The sequence below is a fragment of the Aphelocoma coerulescens genome, chromosome 12 (genome assembly GCF_041296385.1).
Source record: "Aphelocoma coerulescens isolate FSJ_1873_10779 chromosome 12, UR_Acoe_1.0, whole genome shotgun sequence".
Taxonomy (NCBI): Eukaryota; Metazoa; Chordata; class Aves; order Passeriformes; family Corvidae; genus Aphelocoma; species Aphelocoma coerulescens.
In genome coordinates this window covers 12,459,290-12,475,477 of record NC_091026.1, presented here as the reverse complement: position 1 = coordinate 12,475,477, position 16,188 = coordinate 12,459,290, and the positions used below count along the sequence as shown (strand labels likewise).

Sequence of the window (16,188 nt, the reverse complement as noted above, 5' to 3'; positions counted from 1 at the left end):
CAGTCCAACATTATGGTGCTGGCTGGGGGAGCTGCAGCTCCCATGGGGTCACATCAGTGCTACACAGCAGATAGGAGCAGACTCCATGCCCCCAGAACAAGGGAGACACACACACCCCCCCCCAACCCAAGGCTCATCAGGGAGACAAACAGGAGACTACCCCCACCCCAGCACCCCAAGACTGAGCAGGAGAACAGGAGGCAGTGACAGTGCAGGGACAGAACTGGGATCTCCATTTATTGAGGTGATGCTGTGAGGCACCCCAGGGGGCTGCACCAAGGCACGGTGGCACTGGGGGTGTGCAAAGACCCCCAAGGGAGCAACACCACAGTGGTGTAGCAGCAGCGGGTCCCTCAGGCCTTGCCAGGGTCCTCCTTGAGCGTCACTGTCCGGTTGAACACCATCTGGGGAGAAACATAGGGTCTGCTCAGACCCCATGGCGGGCAGGGGGTGCTGCACAAGTGGGTGCAGGCTGCCCCACTGCCTCCATCCCAGGGCTCACCTTCCCCTCCTCACTGTCGGGATCCACAGAGAAGTAGCCCAGGCGCTCAAACTGGAACTTGTCAAAGGGTCGGGCAGAGTGGACAGAGCTGTCAACCAGGGCATTGTGCACCACACGCAGGGAGTCCTGGCAGGGGGGACACAGTAAGGCCTTGCCCCAAGAGAGGTAGGGTGTACAAGGAAGTGGGTGCCTCAGGACTGGGTGCAGGAGGTCCCCACTTTCCCCCCGAGCCCATAACCCCAGCTGCTGTCACTACTCACAGGGTTGAGGTCACTCAGAAAGCCACCAGGTACCTCCGATGGGTCCTCAGGGTTTTTGTGCAAAAACCTGCCATGAGATAAGAGTCTTATCCCAAAGCTGCCAGATGAGTGGATATAGTGAGACCACAGAGCATCATCTTCCCCACCAAAGTTGTGGGCAGACCCCAGGAGGGCCTGCTGGTGTACAGCTGTGCTGCTGCTCCAGCATGCTGAGCGTGTTCTGGCCTCTGTTGGCAGCCGGATACTCACAGCCGCTCGTAGAGCCGCACTTCACATGTCACAGGCACCGACACCCAGTGGATGAAAGCTTTGGGCTTTTCTGCCACATCCGACTTGGTGCAGGTCACCTCCAGCTCAATGACACGTCCACTGACGTCCTGAGGGAGAGGAGATGAGCTAAGCTGTCGGGCAGCAGCCTTACCCCAGCAAGCCTAGGACTGAAGCCCCAGCCCCACAACTCGGGGACACCTTGTTCTCCACTGTGAGGCACAGGGCAGGCAGAGAGCAGCCACTCAGGCAGCCTGGGCCCTCACTGTGCCCAGAGTGTCCAGCACGAGATGACCATTGCTGCCCTTCCCTGCTGGGGCATGGCCATGTCCTGACATTCCACAGCCCAACATCATGTCACCAGTGCCCACGGCCACGCACCTTAATGACATTCTGGACAGTGATGACGTAGCCAGCGTGGCGCAGCCCCACCGGCTGCCCGGGGGCCAGGCGCTTGTAGCCCTTGTCTGCCTCCTGTAAGAGAGTTCACAGCTGCATGAGGGGTCCCAGCATGGGCAGCCGGTCTCCCCTCCAGCATGTCTCTCCATCCCCACTCCTGCCATCCCAGGGATCAGTGATCCCAGGGCTGTTTGAACTCCCATGTTGCTGTGGGATGTTCCCACGAACAGGGCCAGGTTGAGCACCATAGGTTGGACATGTCCTGGCCAAGCTGAGGGCAGTGCTCATCAGAGCTGCTGGCACATTTGGGTGTCACAGTCAGGTGCTCAGCACCTGCCTGTGATCTCTGTGTGCAGCACCACCACCACCACTTCCAGTGCTGCCAGGCTCCTGCTGCACAAACTGTAGCTCCAGGAGGGAGGGTAGTATGGTCCAGTGGGCCTGGCTTACCTCCCTGAAGTCCGTCTCCTCAATGTAGATTGTCTGGTGGAAGGGCACTTTGTGAAAACCACGGCTCTCATCGGCTGGAAAGTTGGGCACAAGGACCTCCAGTGGCTGGGGAGAAAGAGGGCGTGAATGCTGATCTCAAGGAGCCCCACTCCACCACAGCCCATGACAGTCTCACCTTCGGAGCAGGGAAGTTGGTGATGGTGACCTTGAGCGGCTCCAGGACAGCCATGGCGCGGGGGGCCTGCTCATTCAGCACCTCCCGTGCACATGCCTCCAGCAAATGTGGCTCCATTGTCGCCTGGGCCACTGTCACACCAACCTGAGGGACAGCCTGCTGTGACCATGCTGGCCAGGGGATGCATCCATCTGCCCTGTCCCATCCTATTTGATGCCTACCCGTGCACAAAAGTTGTTGATGGCCTCCGGGGGGAAGCCTCGCCGGCGCAGGGCTGTCAGCGTGAAGAGCCGCGGATCATCCCAGTCCCTAAGGAACACCGGTGTGGCAACCTGGCATGCCCTGGGTGAGCCCCATCCTGGCTGCTGGCCCTGCTCCTACCTCACAGCACCTGTCTCCACCAGACGGATGATCTTTCTCTTGGAGACAACAGTGTAGAGCAGGTTCAGGCGCCCATATTCCCACTGCACAGGGCAGTAAACATCCAGAGCGTTGCACAGCCAGAAGTAGGAGGAGCGCCTGCAAGGGAGGTACAGGCACAGCCCAGCTCAGCCACATGGACACACTGTCCCCTAGTACTCTGGCAGCCATTGGGATGCAGCCATCTGTTCCCAGGTATAGCTCAGCCCTGGGCCATGCTGTGCATGGTGCTCACCTGGCCTGGAACTCCTTGGTGCAGAGGGAGTGCGTGATGTGCTCGATGGAGTCGCAGAGGCAGTGTGTGTAGTCATATGTGGGGTAGATGCACCTGCAAGGCAGACACAGTTGGCTCGGGGCAAAGCACGGTGCTGCTCCACTCCTGACACCTCCCCACTTCCAGGAAGTCCAGACCCACCCCCACCACATGTGGCAGGACATGGCAGGCCCTCCCTACCACTTGTCCCCAGTGCGGTGGTGTGGAGTGAACTTGACGCGGTAGGCAACGGGATCCATCTTCCCATCCTCCATCACCATCTTCATCCTCAGCGTGGCTTCCCCCTCCCCAAACTTGCCCTTTCGCATGTCCTGTGGAGAGGGGGGAAGCTTTCAGCTGAGCCACAGATCCAGACCCCACAGGCACACAGCACCTGCCCCAGCCAGGAGTACCTCAAAGAGCAGGAGTGACTCCTCCACAGGCCGGTCCCGCCACGGCGAGGGCGGTGGGTTGTGGCCCTTGATCTCTTCAACCTTCTGATGGCAGACATATGCCTGACCCCTACGGAGGGGAAATGCCATCACCAGACATGAGGGGCCCATCCCCTGGGCAAGGAGGACCCCCAGCCACGGCGTCGGACATCAACACCACCCCGGCACATTCCTACTGCCCCACATGCTCACCTGCGTATAAGCTCCAGGGCCCAGGTGTAGAGCTGGTCAAAGTAATCCGACGCATGTGTCACTGCATAGGGCTGGTAGCCTGTGGGGATGGGTGAAATGGAACAGGTTGGAAGAAGCCCAAAGGCCCAGCAGCAAGATCTGAATGTAGGGGTGTCCCTAGCACCTGGCTTGACCCTGCCCTCCCCATCCTGAGCCATACCCAGCCACTCCACCATCTCCCGGATGGCTGTGAAGTACTTCTCCTCCTCCTTCTCAGGGTTGGTGTCGTCATAGCGCAGGAAGCACACACCACCGTTGGCCTGGGGATGAAGAGATAGTGAGCAGCTGCTCCCTGAGGGACCACAGGCCAGGCCAGCAGCCAAGCAGCAGGGGAATGCAGGGGCCAGGGCAGCTTGGTGCTTTTTACCTTGGCATAGCCAAAGTTGAAGTTGATGGCCTTGGCATGGCCAATGTGCAGGATACCATTAGGCTCAGGAGGGAACCGTGTCCGTACCTGGAGAGGGAAAGGGTACACCTCTGTCCTTCAGCAGGAGACTCTTACCTTCCCTGACAGCAGTGGCACTGACATGAGCCCCTGGCAGTCCTGCAGAGCACCCCATGCTGTGTGGGTGCTGCCTCTGGTCGTGCCCCCTGTGAGCTGTGTGTTCCCCACCCACCCCAGCTGTGTCACTCTCACATGGAACCACTGGGCTGAGGGACATGGCCTCACCTGCCCACCCGTGATTGCCAGGTGCTGCTTCAGCAGGGCCATAGTGTTTGGTGTCACCACGTAGCCCTCAGTCTTGTAGTTTTCTCCTGCAGGCAGAAGATGCACAGGGATGCAGCACTGCCCTAACCATGCCAAGCCCAGCAGGCAGGGGGGAAGGACACAGGACCTGTCCAGTCCTCTGCAGCATGGAGAGCTGGGACCAGGCACAGAGCCAGTGGAGTGGCCCCACAATGGCAGCAGCTCCTCACACTTACCTGGCTTGTGGAACTTCAGGGCTTCTCCCCGCAGCTGCTCCAGCAGCGACTGTGTCTCTGTGCCCATGTCACCTGCAGAGAGATGGGGCTGAGCTCCCTGATTGCAGCTCCCAGGGCCCAGCTTGGAAGCAGGTCCCAGCAGGAACTGAAGGACTGGGGGAGAGGACAGTCTCTTACCATTCTCCACCACAGCCACCTTCTGTTTCTCTGCTGGGGCCAGACGGGCCTTTGCTGCCTGCAGAGACCAGCAGAGCATCCTGAGTGCCCAGCTGTAGCATATACCTTCCCCTCCTGTCCCAGCCTGCTGTCCTCAGCACTCCCTCAGACCTGTTCCCATGGTGGCAGCTCAGCCCAGAGCAGCTATTTGGGATTCTGCCTGAACACTTTGCAGGAAAATACCATCCAAGTCACAAGCCTCTCCTTCTCCTTACCTTTGGCTTCTTTTCCAGGTCAGCTTCTGTCTTTGGCCCAAGCAAATGCAGCACCTGGAGAAGAGTGACACAGCCAGGAGTCAAAAAATCAGGAGTCAAAAAGGCTCCCTGTGCCCCAAGGCCTGGAGGCGTCCTGTCCAGCCATCACTCCCCTCACCCTGCCTGCACCCAGCTGAGGCAGGCTGTCCCCGGCACTGGGCCCTCCAGGGGACTGGCTGGCAGGTCCCACACCAGTCACAGCACCTCCAGGGGACCACAGCAGCACCTGACGCAGTAATCTCACACCCACCTGCAGGTCCACCTCGTTCTTGATGGTCTTCCCATCTGCCCACTGCAGCCGGTTCCGTGCCTCCCCTGCAGACAGGGCACCCCGTGGGCAAGGGGCAGGGCCCAGCCCGGGGTCAGGCCACTGATGCAGAATGCCACACCCTTTGCCCCAGGGCTGTCCCTGTTGCTGGGCTCTATGCACTGCCTGTTCGGGGGATCTGGCAGGATGACATCTCCCCATGGCAAAAGGCTGGCTCTCAAGATCCAGGGGAGCAGACAGTGGCACTGGCAGTCAGGCACAGGGACGTGACAGCCACCAGCATCAGGCAGGGGTTGCCCCGGTGTCCCCACTCACCCATCAGCAGCCCCATGTTGAAGTGGTAGCGCTCTGCCAGCAGCTCTGCTCGGTGCTTGCTGATCACAGCCTCCACCTGGGAGCAGCGCAGGGGACACCGGGGTGAGCGAGGCAGGTGAAGCACAGCAGGAGCCAATCCAATGTCCCCTGTGCTGTCTCCACAGGGTCACAGCCACACTCACCGCTTCCTCGATCTGCTCGGGGGTGATGCAGACCCCCACACCGCAAGACCGCTCAAAGTCTGCCACGTCCAGGGGCTCCAAGGGGTGGCTCCTCACGTACTCCAGGGCAGCTGGGGACAGAGCAGGGATGAAGAGCGGCGCTCCCGGGGCTGGGGCCGGGCGGGGGCCGGGGCCGCACGGTACCGCTGAGCTGCAGGTCAGTGAGGATCTCCCTGCGCGCGATGTAGCCGACGAGGAAGGCGAGGTGCTTCGGGTCCTTGAGGCGGGCGGCCGTGTTGTAGAGAAGTGTCCCGGTGGCTTTGTCCAGCGCCGGGCCCAACGCGCTCCGAGCCTGCCGCCGCCCCGGGGAGCGTCAGGGCAGGACCGAGACCCGAGCCCCGGCGAACCGGCGGCACCGGGGACCGGAGCGGAACGGGAGAGTGCCAAGGGCCAAGGCCGCTCGGCGGGGTCGGGAGGAGGCGAAGCCGGGAGGGTTCCGGGAAGGCTGGGGTCGAGGGGGTGACAGCGGGACCACGGTGCCGATGTACCGGGGTGACACCGGGGATTAGGGTACCGAGTCCCGAGGGTGACACCGGTACCGGGATGCCGGGGTAGCGAGTTCCCAGGGTGGCCGGGTCCCGAGGTGACATCGGGATGACGGGATACTGGGGATCGAGGACCGGGGACCAGGGCTCGGGCCCGCGGCGGACGCACCTGCAGCACGGCCCGGCGCAGCAGCGCGCTGAGTGCCCCGTTGCGTAGCGTCTCGCGCGCCTTGGCCTCGCTGAGGCCGATGCCGGTGAACAGCCCCAGCGCCTCCTCCGCCTCCTCCGCCGCCATCGCCGCCGCCGCCGCCGCCGCCGCCGCCATGCTGCCGCCTCCGCCGCCGCCCGCCCGGGGACGCGTCCGCGCCCAGCCAACCGGCAGCGAGAGCGCTCCGTCCCGGCCAATGGAACGGGGCAGACCCGCGCCGGCCGGACCAATGGGCGTGCGGGAGGCGGGCTCAGCGCGCGGACTGTTGCATCATTTAAAGAGACCGGCGGCGGCGGCGGCCACGTGGGGGGCGGGGCTGGAGGTGGGCCCGGGGGCGGAGCGCGTGCTGCATCCCGCCCCCGGCGCCCCCTCTCCCGGCGCTTTGTGCCCCGCGGCTGGGGCCCGCACCTCCAGTGTGCCTTGTGTGTCTCCGCCTGCCCCGACGGCCCCGGGCACGGGGCCTGCGACAGGCCCATGGGGACCCACACGCCCAAGGCGGGTCGCGGTGGCGGCCTCGGCCCGATTTATGCGGACCCAGGCCGGCTCGGTGTCCCCAGCTTCCCCGGATCGTGCGTGGTCCCTTGGCCCCGCCAGCCCAGTGTCCATCCTCTTCCCTCCTCACCTGCCCCCCCCCCCCCGCTGGCTGCCCTAGTACACCCCTCATCTCAGGGTCCTCAGGTTTCCCCAGACCGGTGGAACTTTGGCTGCCTCAGCCCAGTGTCCTCCTGCTCTCCCCCGTCTGACATCTTGTCCAGTCTGGTGTTCCCAGCTCACCGCTTTGCCCCACCAGCTTCCCCAGCCCGGTATTCTCTATTTCTTCCCCCCGGTGTCCCCCCCCCCAACCCGATGTCCCCGCTCAGCCCGGTGTCCCCCACAACCCCAGGTTTCCTGCCTCAGCCCGGGAGTCCCCCCCCAGCCCGACGTCCCCTCCCAGCTTGGTGTCTCGTCTTAGCTCAGTGCCCGCCAGCCCAGTGTCCCACCCATCCTACTCCCACCTCAGCTCAAGTAGCAGCAGACTCGAGTGGTTGGGGAAGGGGGTTTATTGGAAATACTGGGTCCTGCCAGCCAGAGCCACCGGACACAACCAGACAAGGCAGGTCGTGGCTCTCCCGTGGGCGGGTGCTGGAGTCAACGCTGGTGTCGCAGTGGGTCCCACACCAAGGAGGGGACAGCCATTGCTTAGCACTGGCACAGAGCTATAGCTCCATCCTGGTGCCAGGCACTGTGCCTGTCCCCTTGGTGGCTGCCTGCTCCCTGCCCGTAGCTGGCAGTGGCTTCAAGCTATAATGGGCACTGACATTGGTACCCGAGACACTGCGGTACTCGCCCATCTCTGTACGAACGGTCTCGTTCTGGGTGATGGTGAGCAGGACCGGGACAGAGAGCGTTACCTCCTTCCGCAGGACTTGGATGCTGAGCACTGTGCGTGGGGGGATCTTCGCCGGCAGCTGCACCTCCACGCGCTGCCGGCGAGTGCTGGTTTCACTGCGCCCTTTCTGCACCGTGAAGATGTTGGAGGCTTCCACGGTCAGCGTGAAGGAGAGCCCGGCTTTGAGGCTGGTGGCATTGCTGAAGTGGAAGCTCTGCCAGAGTGTGGTGCCGTACTCCCGGCTGCTGCTGGCCGCCAGTGCCTGCTCCGACTCTGTCTCGTTCACCCCCTCAATCTCATCCACCAGCACCTCCCGCTCCTCCTCCACCCGCTTCTGCTCCCAAAGGAGACGTGCTGAGACCAGGGGCCGCCCGGGCCGTAGCGGGCGCAGGTGGGACAGCCGAGACTGAAAGTTCAGCTCCAGTTTGTAGTCAGCGAGATGCTCGCCAGGCCATGCCAGGCAGTGCCAGCCGCCCCGGCTGGGATGCTGGTAGAGCAGCCAGACGCCTCGCTGCACTACGTGCGAGGCCACCCGGTCGTTGAAATACCCATACGCCAAGTTCGTCTCCTCTGTCACCACCTTGCAGGCGCCTTGGAAGTTGGGGTGCTCGTAGAGGGTGATCTGGGGGTCCCCCAGGTCATGGTGCACGAGGCGCAGTGCTGAGAAGCTGTTGGGCCGATCCACAGAGGGGTACTCGCCCTCCTCAAAGGCGTGTGGCTCGCCCTCATATTTGGGGTCCGTGTAGGCAATCCATGGCTGCCCCACCACCTTCAGGGAGGCGATGCAGTTCCCAAAATCCAGCTCGTGCAGGTCAGGCACGTCACAGGTGAACTCTCGGCTCAGCCCCTCAAAGTTGGCACGCTCGTACACCGTGATCCGGTTCATGGTGCCACGGGTGCCTGCTCCTGCGAGGGCACAACGTGCGGCACGTCCCCTCCTGTGGGCTCACGTGGACGCTACAGGAGACCCGCGAGGAAAGCCCAGCCAGCAAAGGGAAACCTCGGCACCCCTTTAACTCTTGTCCTCTGCCTTTCCTTTGCCCACCTCCGCCTGGTCCCCGTGCTCTCACCTTCTGTGCTGGCAACACCCCACAGCTGTGCCTTTTAGGAAGCGGTGGTGGGACCAGGGCGTGCTGCGGCACAAAGTGAAGGCGATGACAATGCTCATCCCCACACCCTGCACCCAACCCTGTCCCTGCTCTGGTGTTGGGGAGCCAGCCAGGCCCCCGCACGGCGATCGACACACTGGGATGCCAGCCGGTCCCACAGACCAGCCCTGCTGGAAAGTCCTGCTGCGCCCCAGGCACGTGAGGCTCCGTGCTGAAGAGTCACTGCCAATTATCAGTGATGCTTCCGCCCTGCCCGCGCTAATTACAGTGTGCATTGCCGGTGGGGCAGGAACTGCTGGCTCACCCCAGTAGGGTGAGAGGGTATAGTGATGGGGCAAACCCACGCCCTGAAACAAGAGTCTCTGGAACCCTGGTGATCCCAGCAACCGGACATGGACACCTAGCATGACAGTGCTGCTCCAGCCCTGAGGATGGCTGGGGCAGATGGGGACATTTCTTTCCCCTTGTCCCTTCATGGGCAGGACAGCCACACACCAGGGGTGGCCAAGGCACTGCTGGAGATGGGATGCTGGGCACAGCAGGACGCTGACATCAAGCCAAGGCACTGGAAGGCAGCCACTCCAAGCACAGCATGCTGGTGGTTTCCTCTGGGCTCCATGCAGGTTCCCACAGCATAAACTGGAGCTGGCCTCCCCAAGAGCTACTGGTGTGGGGCACAGGGCACGTGCACTCCCTAGCTGGCACCCCGCTGCGACAGGGCTCAGGCAGCTCAAGGGTTCTGGGGCAGGTTAAGCCTTTGATTTCTTCTGGCTACATGCCCAGTGGCTGCCTCATCCACTTGTCCACACAGCCCTCAGCAGCCCAGGGCTGTTCCCAAGGTACAGTGCATGGAGCAGGGAGCCACAAAGCTGACATGAAAAGCTCCCATTGGGGTACAGCTGGATCCTGACCCACCTCTTGGGGACAGTAAGGTCCCCCAAAGCCTCTGGGCTGAAATCTGCCTCTTGGGGCTGATAAGCAAGGCCAGCCCTGGCTGCATGGGATCCCCCAGTCCCACAGGAGTTTGGTACAGCCTGTGGGCACCCACATCCTGTGGTGGAAAAGGAAGAAGATTCCATTGCTCCAGCAGCCTGTCCCCCGCAAGTCACCCAAAAGAGGAACCCAGGTGTCCCTGAATTCCTGAACCCTATCCCCTTCAAACCTCTCTCCCCCAAAGCCCAGTGCCACCCCACACCTCACCCCTCACTTGCCCGCTGCCAGTGCCCCATTTCCCCTGTCTGCAGTGCCAGCGCTGCCAGGGTCTCCCAGTTTATTGCCAGATGTCGGGGCGGTTGGGGTTACACCAGACAAACGCTACGGGAAGCAGTTAGTGAGTGGGGGGCCATGGGGGCTCCGGGCAGGGGCCAGGGAAGGGCTGTCCCACTCACTCCCCCAGCCTGCGGCCTCCCTGCCACCCCCCCGGGCCGCCACGCTCCCCCGCGCCGGGGACCCCTCCTGCGCCCCGCGGCCGCCCTGGCTCCGTGGCCCCCAGCACCCCCCACCTCGCTGTGTTCACCCCCCTGCAGCGAGGCTGGCGGCCAGGGCGGCGCGGGGGGCACGGGGCAGCGTGGGTGGGAGGCGGTGCTGGCATTATTGCTATGGCAGGCGGGAGCAGTGCGACCCTCCCCACGCTCAGATCACAGTCTCGAAGAGCGTCGCCTTCTCCTTGGGGGGCTCTGGGGCCAGCAGCTTGGCCTCTGCCTCTGGCGTCAGGTACTCCAGGTGGTGTTGGCCCCAGATTGGAGTGGTCAGGAGCTGCCAGCGCTGTGGGGACACCGTGTCAGCACCGAGGGACAACAGCACTGGGACTGCCTGGACCCACCTTGGTGAATTCCCCGCAATGCACAGGGATAGGAAAGGGGTGGGATTCGGATGGGGGGTGGAGGTAAAACTGGGACACGGAAGGGATTGAAATGGGATTGAGAAAGGGACAGAGATTGCATGGGGACAGGGATGGGACTGAGACAGAGGATTAAGACAGTGATGTCAGCAAGGATGGGGTTTGGGAGAGGCTGGGAGTGAGACAGCAGTGGGGATGGGAATCTGGTAGGAGTGCAAACGATGAAGACTGGAACAGGACTTGGATGGGGGTGAGCCCAGGATGGGAAACGGACTAAATGGGATTTAGAGAAGAACAGGGATTGCAAGGAGACAGTGATGGGGACACGCACAGGATTTGGCTGCAACAGGGATAGGGATAGGACTGAGACAGTGATGTAAGCAGCTGTGGGAATCAGGTACGGTTGGGTATGAGTAATGGGAACAGGGACAGGATTTGGATGGGAGTGAGACAGTGGGGACAGGCACATGATTTGGATAGGAATGAGACAGTGATGAAGACAGGGATGGGATCTGACTGTGGATGGGACTGTGATGGCAATGTGGACACTGGTGGGATTTGAATGGCAATCAGACAGTGACAAAGACAGCGATGGGATCTGGTGGTGGATGGGACTGAAACGGCAATGTGGATGGTGGGATTTGAATGGGGCCGGGACTGGGCCAGGGACAGGACTAAGAGGGGGACAAGCATGGCTGAGGATGGGGTGGGGACAGAGGTAGGAGTGATCCCACTGCACCACCCTCACCTCGCGGAAGGAGCCTTTGCAGCGCAGGAGCTTGTAGATAACAGTGCAGGGGATGCAGAGCATGGAGGAGAGCGCCAGGACCCAGCCGATGGCTTCCCCCCACCACGGGTACACGTACGTCTTATTGTATGTCAGCGGCTTGTAGTTCACCACGTGGAACACAAAGATGCCCTGGGTGGAGAGAGAGGTGAGGACCCACGGGGCAGGGAGCTGGCGGTCCCCACCCCCGACGCGTGTCACCGCCGTAGCGCACATCGCCCCACGGTCGCGACACGCGTGTGCCTGCAGCGGCCGCCGGGGGGCGCTCAGTGGCCGCGGCACAGCGCGGGGCGGTGGCACACGCGTGTCCCCACGCGCGGTGGCCTTGCTCACCACGCAGACCAGCGGTGTCACCACAGCCCAGCACCACTTCATGACGGGCAGGGGCCGGTAGCCGATCATACGGGCCACATCGTCCATGAAGCGGTCGGCACCTGCAGGGGGAAGGGCGTCAGTCAGGGCACTTGTGTCTCCCTTGTGTCCCCCCCCCCCCCACCGTGTCCCCCTGGCCTCACCATAGACCCAGGCAATGACTACGCACTCCCAGAAAGCCTGCCACAGCAGCGTGATCCCGCTGGCCGAGTAGTTGTCAAAGAGCTGGAATACGTACATGCCGCCCTGCCAGGAAGGTGCCCGTGTCACCAGCATTGTGCTGGCTGCCCCACACACCGCCACGCTGGCACCGTCATAGCCTTGCCAGCACCGGTACCCCACCTGGCATGGACACCCTGCATGCCATGGGCACCCTGCTCCCACAGCACCCCTACCCCACAGAGACCCCCATGCCATGGGCAGCTCCACTGACATGAGGGCAGCAGCCCCAGGGAGCTCCCGCCCCACAGTGGGACGTCATGGGAGGTGCTGCCTGAGGAACAGGGGCAGGCAGCTGGTGTGGGGCTGGCTGGCAGTGTCCCTGCTGCGTCCCCCACCTGCGTGACCATGGAGAGGTCAATGAGGCAGCAGACGATGCAGCAGAGCGCAGCGGTGAGCTCACGGCGCAGCGAGCCAGCCCCTGGCTGGGGGAACAGGTCCAGGATGCCCGTGATGAAACCCTCCACACCGACAAACTGTGGCACAAAGCAGGGCTCAGTGGGGATGTGCCACCCATCCTCTCCCTGTTCCCCATCTCCCTGGTTACCACAGCACCTGGCTGTCCAGCCCCAGCACGAGGAGCATGATGAAGAAGAGCGTGGCCCACAGCGGGGACAAGGGCATCAGTGTCACAGCTTTGGGGTAGGCGATGAAAGCCAGCCCGGGACCTGTAGGAGAGTAGGGTCAGAGGTGCCACTCGAGGGGTGTCACAGGGGACACAGTGTCAGTTGGCACCCACCGTCCACCACTCACCAGACTCGGCCACCTTGGAGATGTCCACGCCTTGCTCAGAGGCCATGAAGCCGAGCACGGAGAAGACAACGAAGCCGGCAAAGAAGCTGGTGCAGCTGTTGATCACAGCCAGGATGTAGGCATCCCTGTGGGCAGAGTGTCTTAAGGAAGTGCCGGGGGGTATTGGGGGACACACCATGGGGTCACTGGATCACACCAGGGGGACTGCCTGCAGCTGGCACAGCCCTACCTGTAGCAGTTGTTGTGGAAGCGGTTGTAGCTGCCCAGTGCAGTCAGGGCACCCAGCCCAATGGCATAGGAAAAGAAGACCTGGGTGCCAGCATCAATCCAGACCTGGGGTGTGAGGGAGGGTGTCAGCGGGTGATGAGGGTGCCAGGGGGTGTCTAGCACCCAGCTCCCTGCTGCCCTCCCCACTGCCCTCACCTGTGCCTCAACCAGCTTGGTCCAGTCAGGTTTCAGGTAGTAGATGATGCCGCCCAGCGCGCCAGGCAGTGTTACTCCGTGGGCCAGCAGCAGGATGAGGACCACATACGGGAAGAGTGCCGTGAAGTAGACAATCTGAAGAGCAGTGGGTGGCCGTGAGACCCCCCAGGCCAGGGCTCTCTGTCATGTGCCACAGGTGTCCCAGCAGGACCAGAGCTTGGGAATGTCCCCAGCAGCTGGTCACACCTCCTGGACAGATGTGGGACATGGGTCTCCCACCCCTGTGGGCCGTGGCACAGGAGGGCAGGAGACAGCAGTGCTGTGTGTTGCAGTCCCGTTCTCTCATGCCGGTGGCCCTGATGCATGTTCCCCCTGCCAGCATTACCTTCCCAGTTGACTTGACACCCTTCCAAATGCAGAAGTAGACAACGACCCAGGTGGTGACCAAGCAGAGGATCATCTGCCAGTTCATCTCCCCTGGCTCGCTGAGGCCCCCAGAGAGACGCAGCACCTTGTTCCTGCAGAGTGGGGCTGTGCTGAGTGCCAGCATGACACCCCCAGCCCCAGACGACGACACCCTCCTGGTTCCCACACTCACTCCCAAAACTCAATGACAGGTGAGCGCTTGTTGGTCATGTCTGCGCAGCTGAAATTGGAGGTCCAAGTGCTGGCAGTGGCATTAGTGCTGACATTGTGGCACAGGTCCGGGTTGAAGAGCTCCGTGCACTGCTCCGTGTTCCAGGAGTGGCCACAGGTGGCCCAGGGCAGGGTGTCCGTCAGTGAATGCACCAGGTAAAAGAGCCCCCACACCAAGATCATGATGTAGTAGGAGTTGCAGAAGAAGACGATCACCATAGAGGCCAGGCCTAAACCTGTGGCATGGGGAGACCAGAGCCCGCAGGCACCTGTGGGCATCTGGCAGCCGGCATGGAGTGGGATGTGGGGTGTTGGAGGGATGCAGGAGGACAGAGGAGAACTGACAGGGACAGGACAGGGGAGAGCTGGTGGGAATGGGACAGGGAAGCTGGCAGCCCCAGGCAGGACAGGACAGGGTGGGGACAGCTGGCAGCATGGCACAGGACCAGGGGGGAGCCGGCAGGGTACCTCTGCGGTGGGGATCCAGCAGCTGCCTGGGATCCAGCAGCGTGCAGGCAGCGAGCCACAGGGGCAGGCAAGGCAGGCAGGGCAGGACAGGGTGCCATGGGGCACAGGTGCAGACAGCTGCCACCCTTGGCCGGGGCACAGGGGCGGCAATGGGACACGGGCAAGGTGCAGGGGAGCAGGTAGGGCGTGGGCAGGGTGCTGCCGGCCCCAGCAGGCTGCGGGCAGCTGAGGCACAGTCAGGGTGCAGGCAGGGTGCCGGGGGCCCTGGGCAGGGTGCAGGGGCTGTGGGAAGGGTGCGGGCAGGGTGTGACATTACCCTTGAAGAGGGGGGCGATGTTCCAGGCGCCGATGCCCCCCTGCTTCATGAACTGCCCCAGGGCCACCTCCAAGAAGAAGATGGGGATGCCGCCCACGAAGACGATGAGCAGGTAGGGGATGAGGAAGACGCCTGGGGCCGGGGGCAGGAGGCCGGCTCAGCCGCTGCCGTCCCCCCGGCCCCCCCCTTTTGCTCCCCTCCTTCCCCGCGCCACCCGCCCGGACGCAGCGAATGGCAAAGGCGCCTCCGCGCCCTCCCCTTGCCGCGATGTAGGTCAGCACGGGCAGGTGGTGGGGGGCTCCCACGACCCCCCGCCCCGTGAGTGACTCTGGACCCCCACGGGGTGGCCCACGAGCCCCTCAAAGGTGCAGGGCGAGCTGACCCAGCGTGAGGTGACCCCCAGGCATACACTATCGGGCGGGAAGGGGGCACCCCCCGCCCCGCGGGGCGCACCCCCGCGGCGCGGGGCGAGCACGGGGCTCACCTCCGCCGTTCTTGTAGCACAGGTAGGGGAAGCGCCAGACGTTGCCCAGCCCCACGGCGAAGCCCACGCAGGACATGATGAAATCCATCTGCCGAGTCCATGTCTCCCGTTCGGGAACGGCCTCTTTGGGGGGACCAGGGGGTCGCACCAGTGGTGCCGTCACTGTTCGCTCCTCGCCCGCCGTGGGGGGCTCTGCGCCCTCCGCCCCGCCGGGGCCTTCTGCCGAGACGGGGGGAGGGGGGATGCCCACGCCGCCGTCACGCGCGCCCGTGGGGGCGCGGGAGGGGGGGGGAAGCACCTCCCCCCCCCCGCGCGCCCCTCTCCGCGCGTAGGGGCGTGACGTCAGATGTCAGGCCGGCGCGTGACGTCACAATGCAGAGCGGTGACTCACCCCGCGGCGGCGGGAGGGGGCGCGTCGCGGTCGCGCGTGGCCGTGGGCCCCCCTCTCCCCCCTCCCCAAGCTCATCCCTCCCCGGCGCTCCCCGCTTACCGGAGCCCGCGGGGGCAGCGGCGGCCGCGGCTGTGGCGGCGGCGGCGGCGTCGCGTCGCGGGGCGTCGGGCGGCTGCGGGGCGGCCGTGTCGGTGGGGACGGGGGGCATGTCGCGGGGGGCCGGGGAGCGGGGGCGGGTCGGGGGCGGCTCCGTGGCCGAGGGGGGCTCAGAAGCAATCCACGAAGCACTTGAAGGTGAGTCGGAAGAACCTCATTGAGGGCGGCGGGGCGCGGCGGGGCGGGCCGGGCCGGGCGGGCGGCTCAGAGCCGGGCTGCGGGGCCGGCGCCGCGCGGCCGCTCCGGGGCTCTCTGCGCCGCGGCACCGGGCGGCGGCGGAGGCAGCGACCGGCCGCACCGCCCCCCGAGCCCCATTGGCCGCGCTACCCGCCCGCGGCTTGACGGGACTTGCAGTCCCGACGCACTGGCACCGGCCCCCGGGCGAGGCGGGAGCCACGGGGGGACAAGGAAGACCCTGCGGGATTCCGGGCACTAGGGACAGCGGGGACGGCGTGGCAACGGGGGATAGCGGGCACGAGGGACACAAGGCAGTAGGGCACACCCGGGGACACCAGGGAGCAGGGCGCTAGGGACAGCAGGCGACAAGAGAGGCAGCGGGGGATGA

At 64.0% G+C, this 16,188-nt stretch overlaps 3 protein-coding genes across 4 annotated transcripts; all 3 read right to left on the bottom strand.

Moving 5' to 3' along the window:
- Positions 1 to 216: 216 nt before the first annotated feature.
- QARS1 (glutaminyl-tRNA synthetase 1) lies at positions 217 to 6,409 on the bottom strand. Its single transcript, XM_069028186.1, has 24 exons — positions 6,262 to 6,409; positions 5,752 to 5,899; positions 5,569 to 5,678; positions 5,387 to 5,462; positions 5,054 to 5,118; positions 4,765 to 4,818; positions 4,511 to 4,568; positions 4,334 to 4,405; positions 4,080 to 4,165; positions 3,777 to 3,863; positions 3,570 to 3,669; positions 3,371 to 3,449; positions 3,140 to 3,248; positions 2,928 to 3,058; positions 2,709 to 2,801; positions 2,435 to 2,572; positions 2,275 to 2,362; positions 2,054 to 2,197; positions 1,879 to 1,983; positions 1,411 to 1,503; positions 1,012 to 1,139; positions 763 to 829; positions 503 to 628; positions 217 to 404 (listed from the first exon to the last, which is right to left on the bottom strand). The coding sequence occupies exons 1-24, from the start codon at positions 6,385 to 6,387 to the stop codon at positions 354 to 356; spliced, it is 2,334 nt and encodes a 777-aa protein (XP_068884287.1). The 5' UTR covers positions 6,388 to 6,409; the 3' UTR covers positions 217 to 353.
- A 922-nt stretch (positions 6,410 to 7,331) lies between these two features.
- On the bottom strand, positions 7,332 to 9,966 carry LOC138117407 (epidermal differentiation-specific protein-like). The gene has a single exon (XM_069027676.1). The coding sequence runs from the start codon at positions 8,553 to 8,555 to the stop codon at positions 7,497 to 7,499; it is 1,059 nt and encodes a 352-aa protein (XP_068883777.1). The 5' UTR covers positions 8,556 to 9,966; the 3' UTR covers positions 7,332 to 7,496.
- Positions 9,967 to 10,031: 65 nt separating this feature from the next.
- Positions 10,032 to 15,690, bottom strand: SLC6A8 (solute carrier family 6 member 8). 2 transcript variants are annotated; one of them, XM_069027674.1, is made up of 14 exons: positions 15,567 to 15,690; positions 15,077 to 15,295; positions 14,593 to 14,724; positions 13,771 to 14,044; positions 13,558 to 13,690; positions 13,173 to 13,307; positions 12,979 to 13,082; positions 12,750 to 12,874; positions 12,552 to 12,664; positions 12,335 to 12,472; positions 11,921 to 12,023; positions 11,739 to 11,839; positions 11,367 to 11,537; positions 10,032 to 10,542 (listed from the first exon to the last, which is right to left on the bottom strand). In XM_069027674.1, the coding sequence occupies exons 1-14, from the start codon at positions 15,673 to 15,675 to the stop codon at positions 10,411 to 10,413; spliced, it is 1,989 nt and encodes a 662-aa protein (XP_068883775.1). In that variant the 5' UTR covers positions 15,676 to 15,690; the 3' UTR covers positions 10,032 to 10,410. The 2 variants fall into 2 exon arrangements, with proteins under 2 accessions (XP_068883775.1, XP_068883776.1); XM_069027675.1 differs by having other exon boundaries at positions 15,077 to 15,199; positions 15,567 to 15,648.
- Between the last annotated feature and the right edge of the window lie 498 nt (positions 15,691 to 16,188).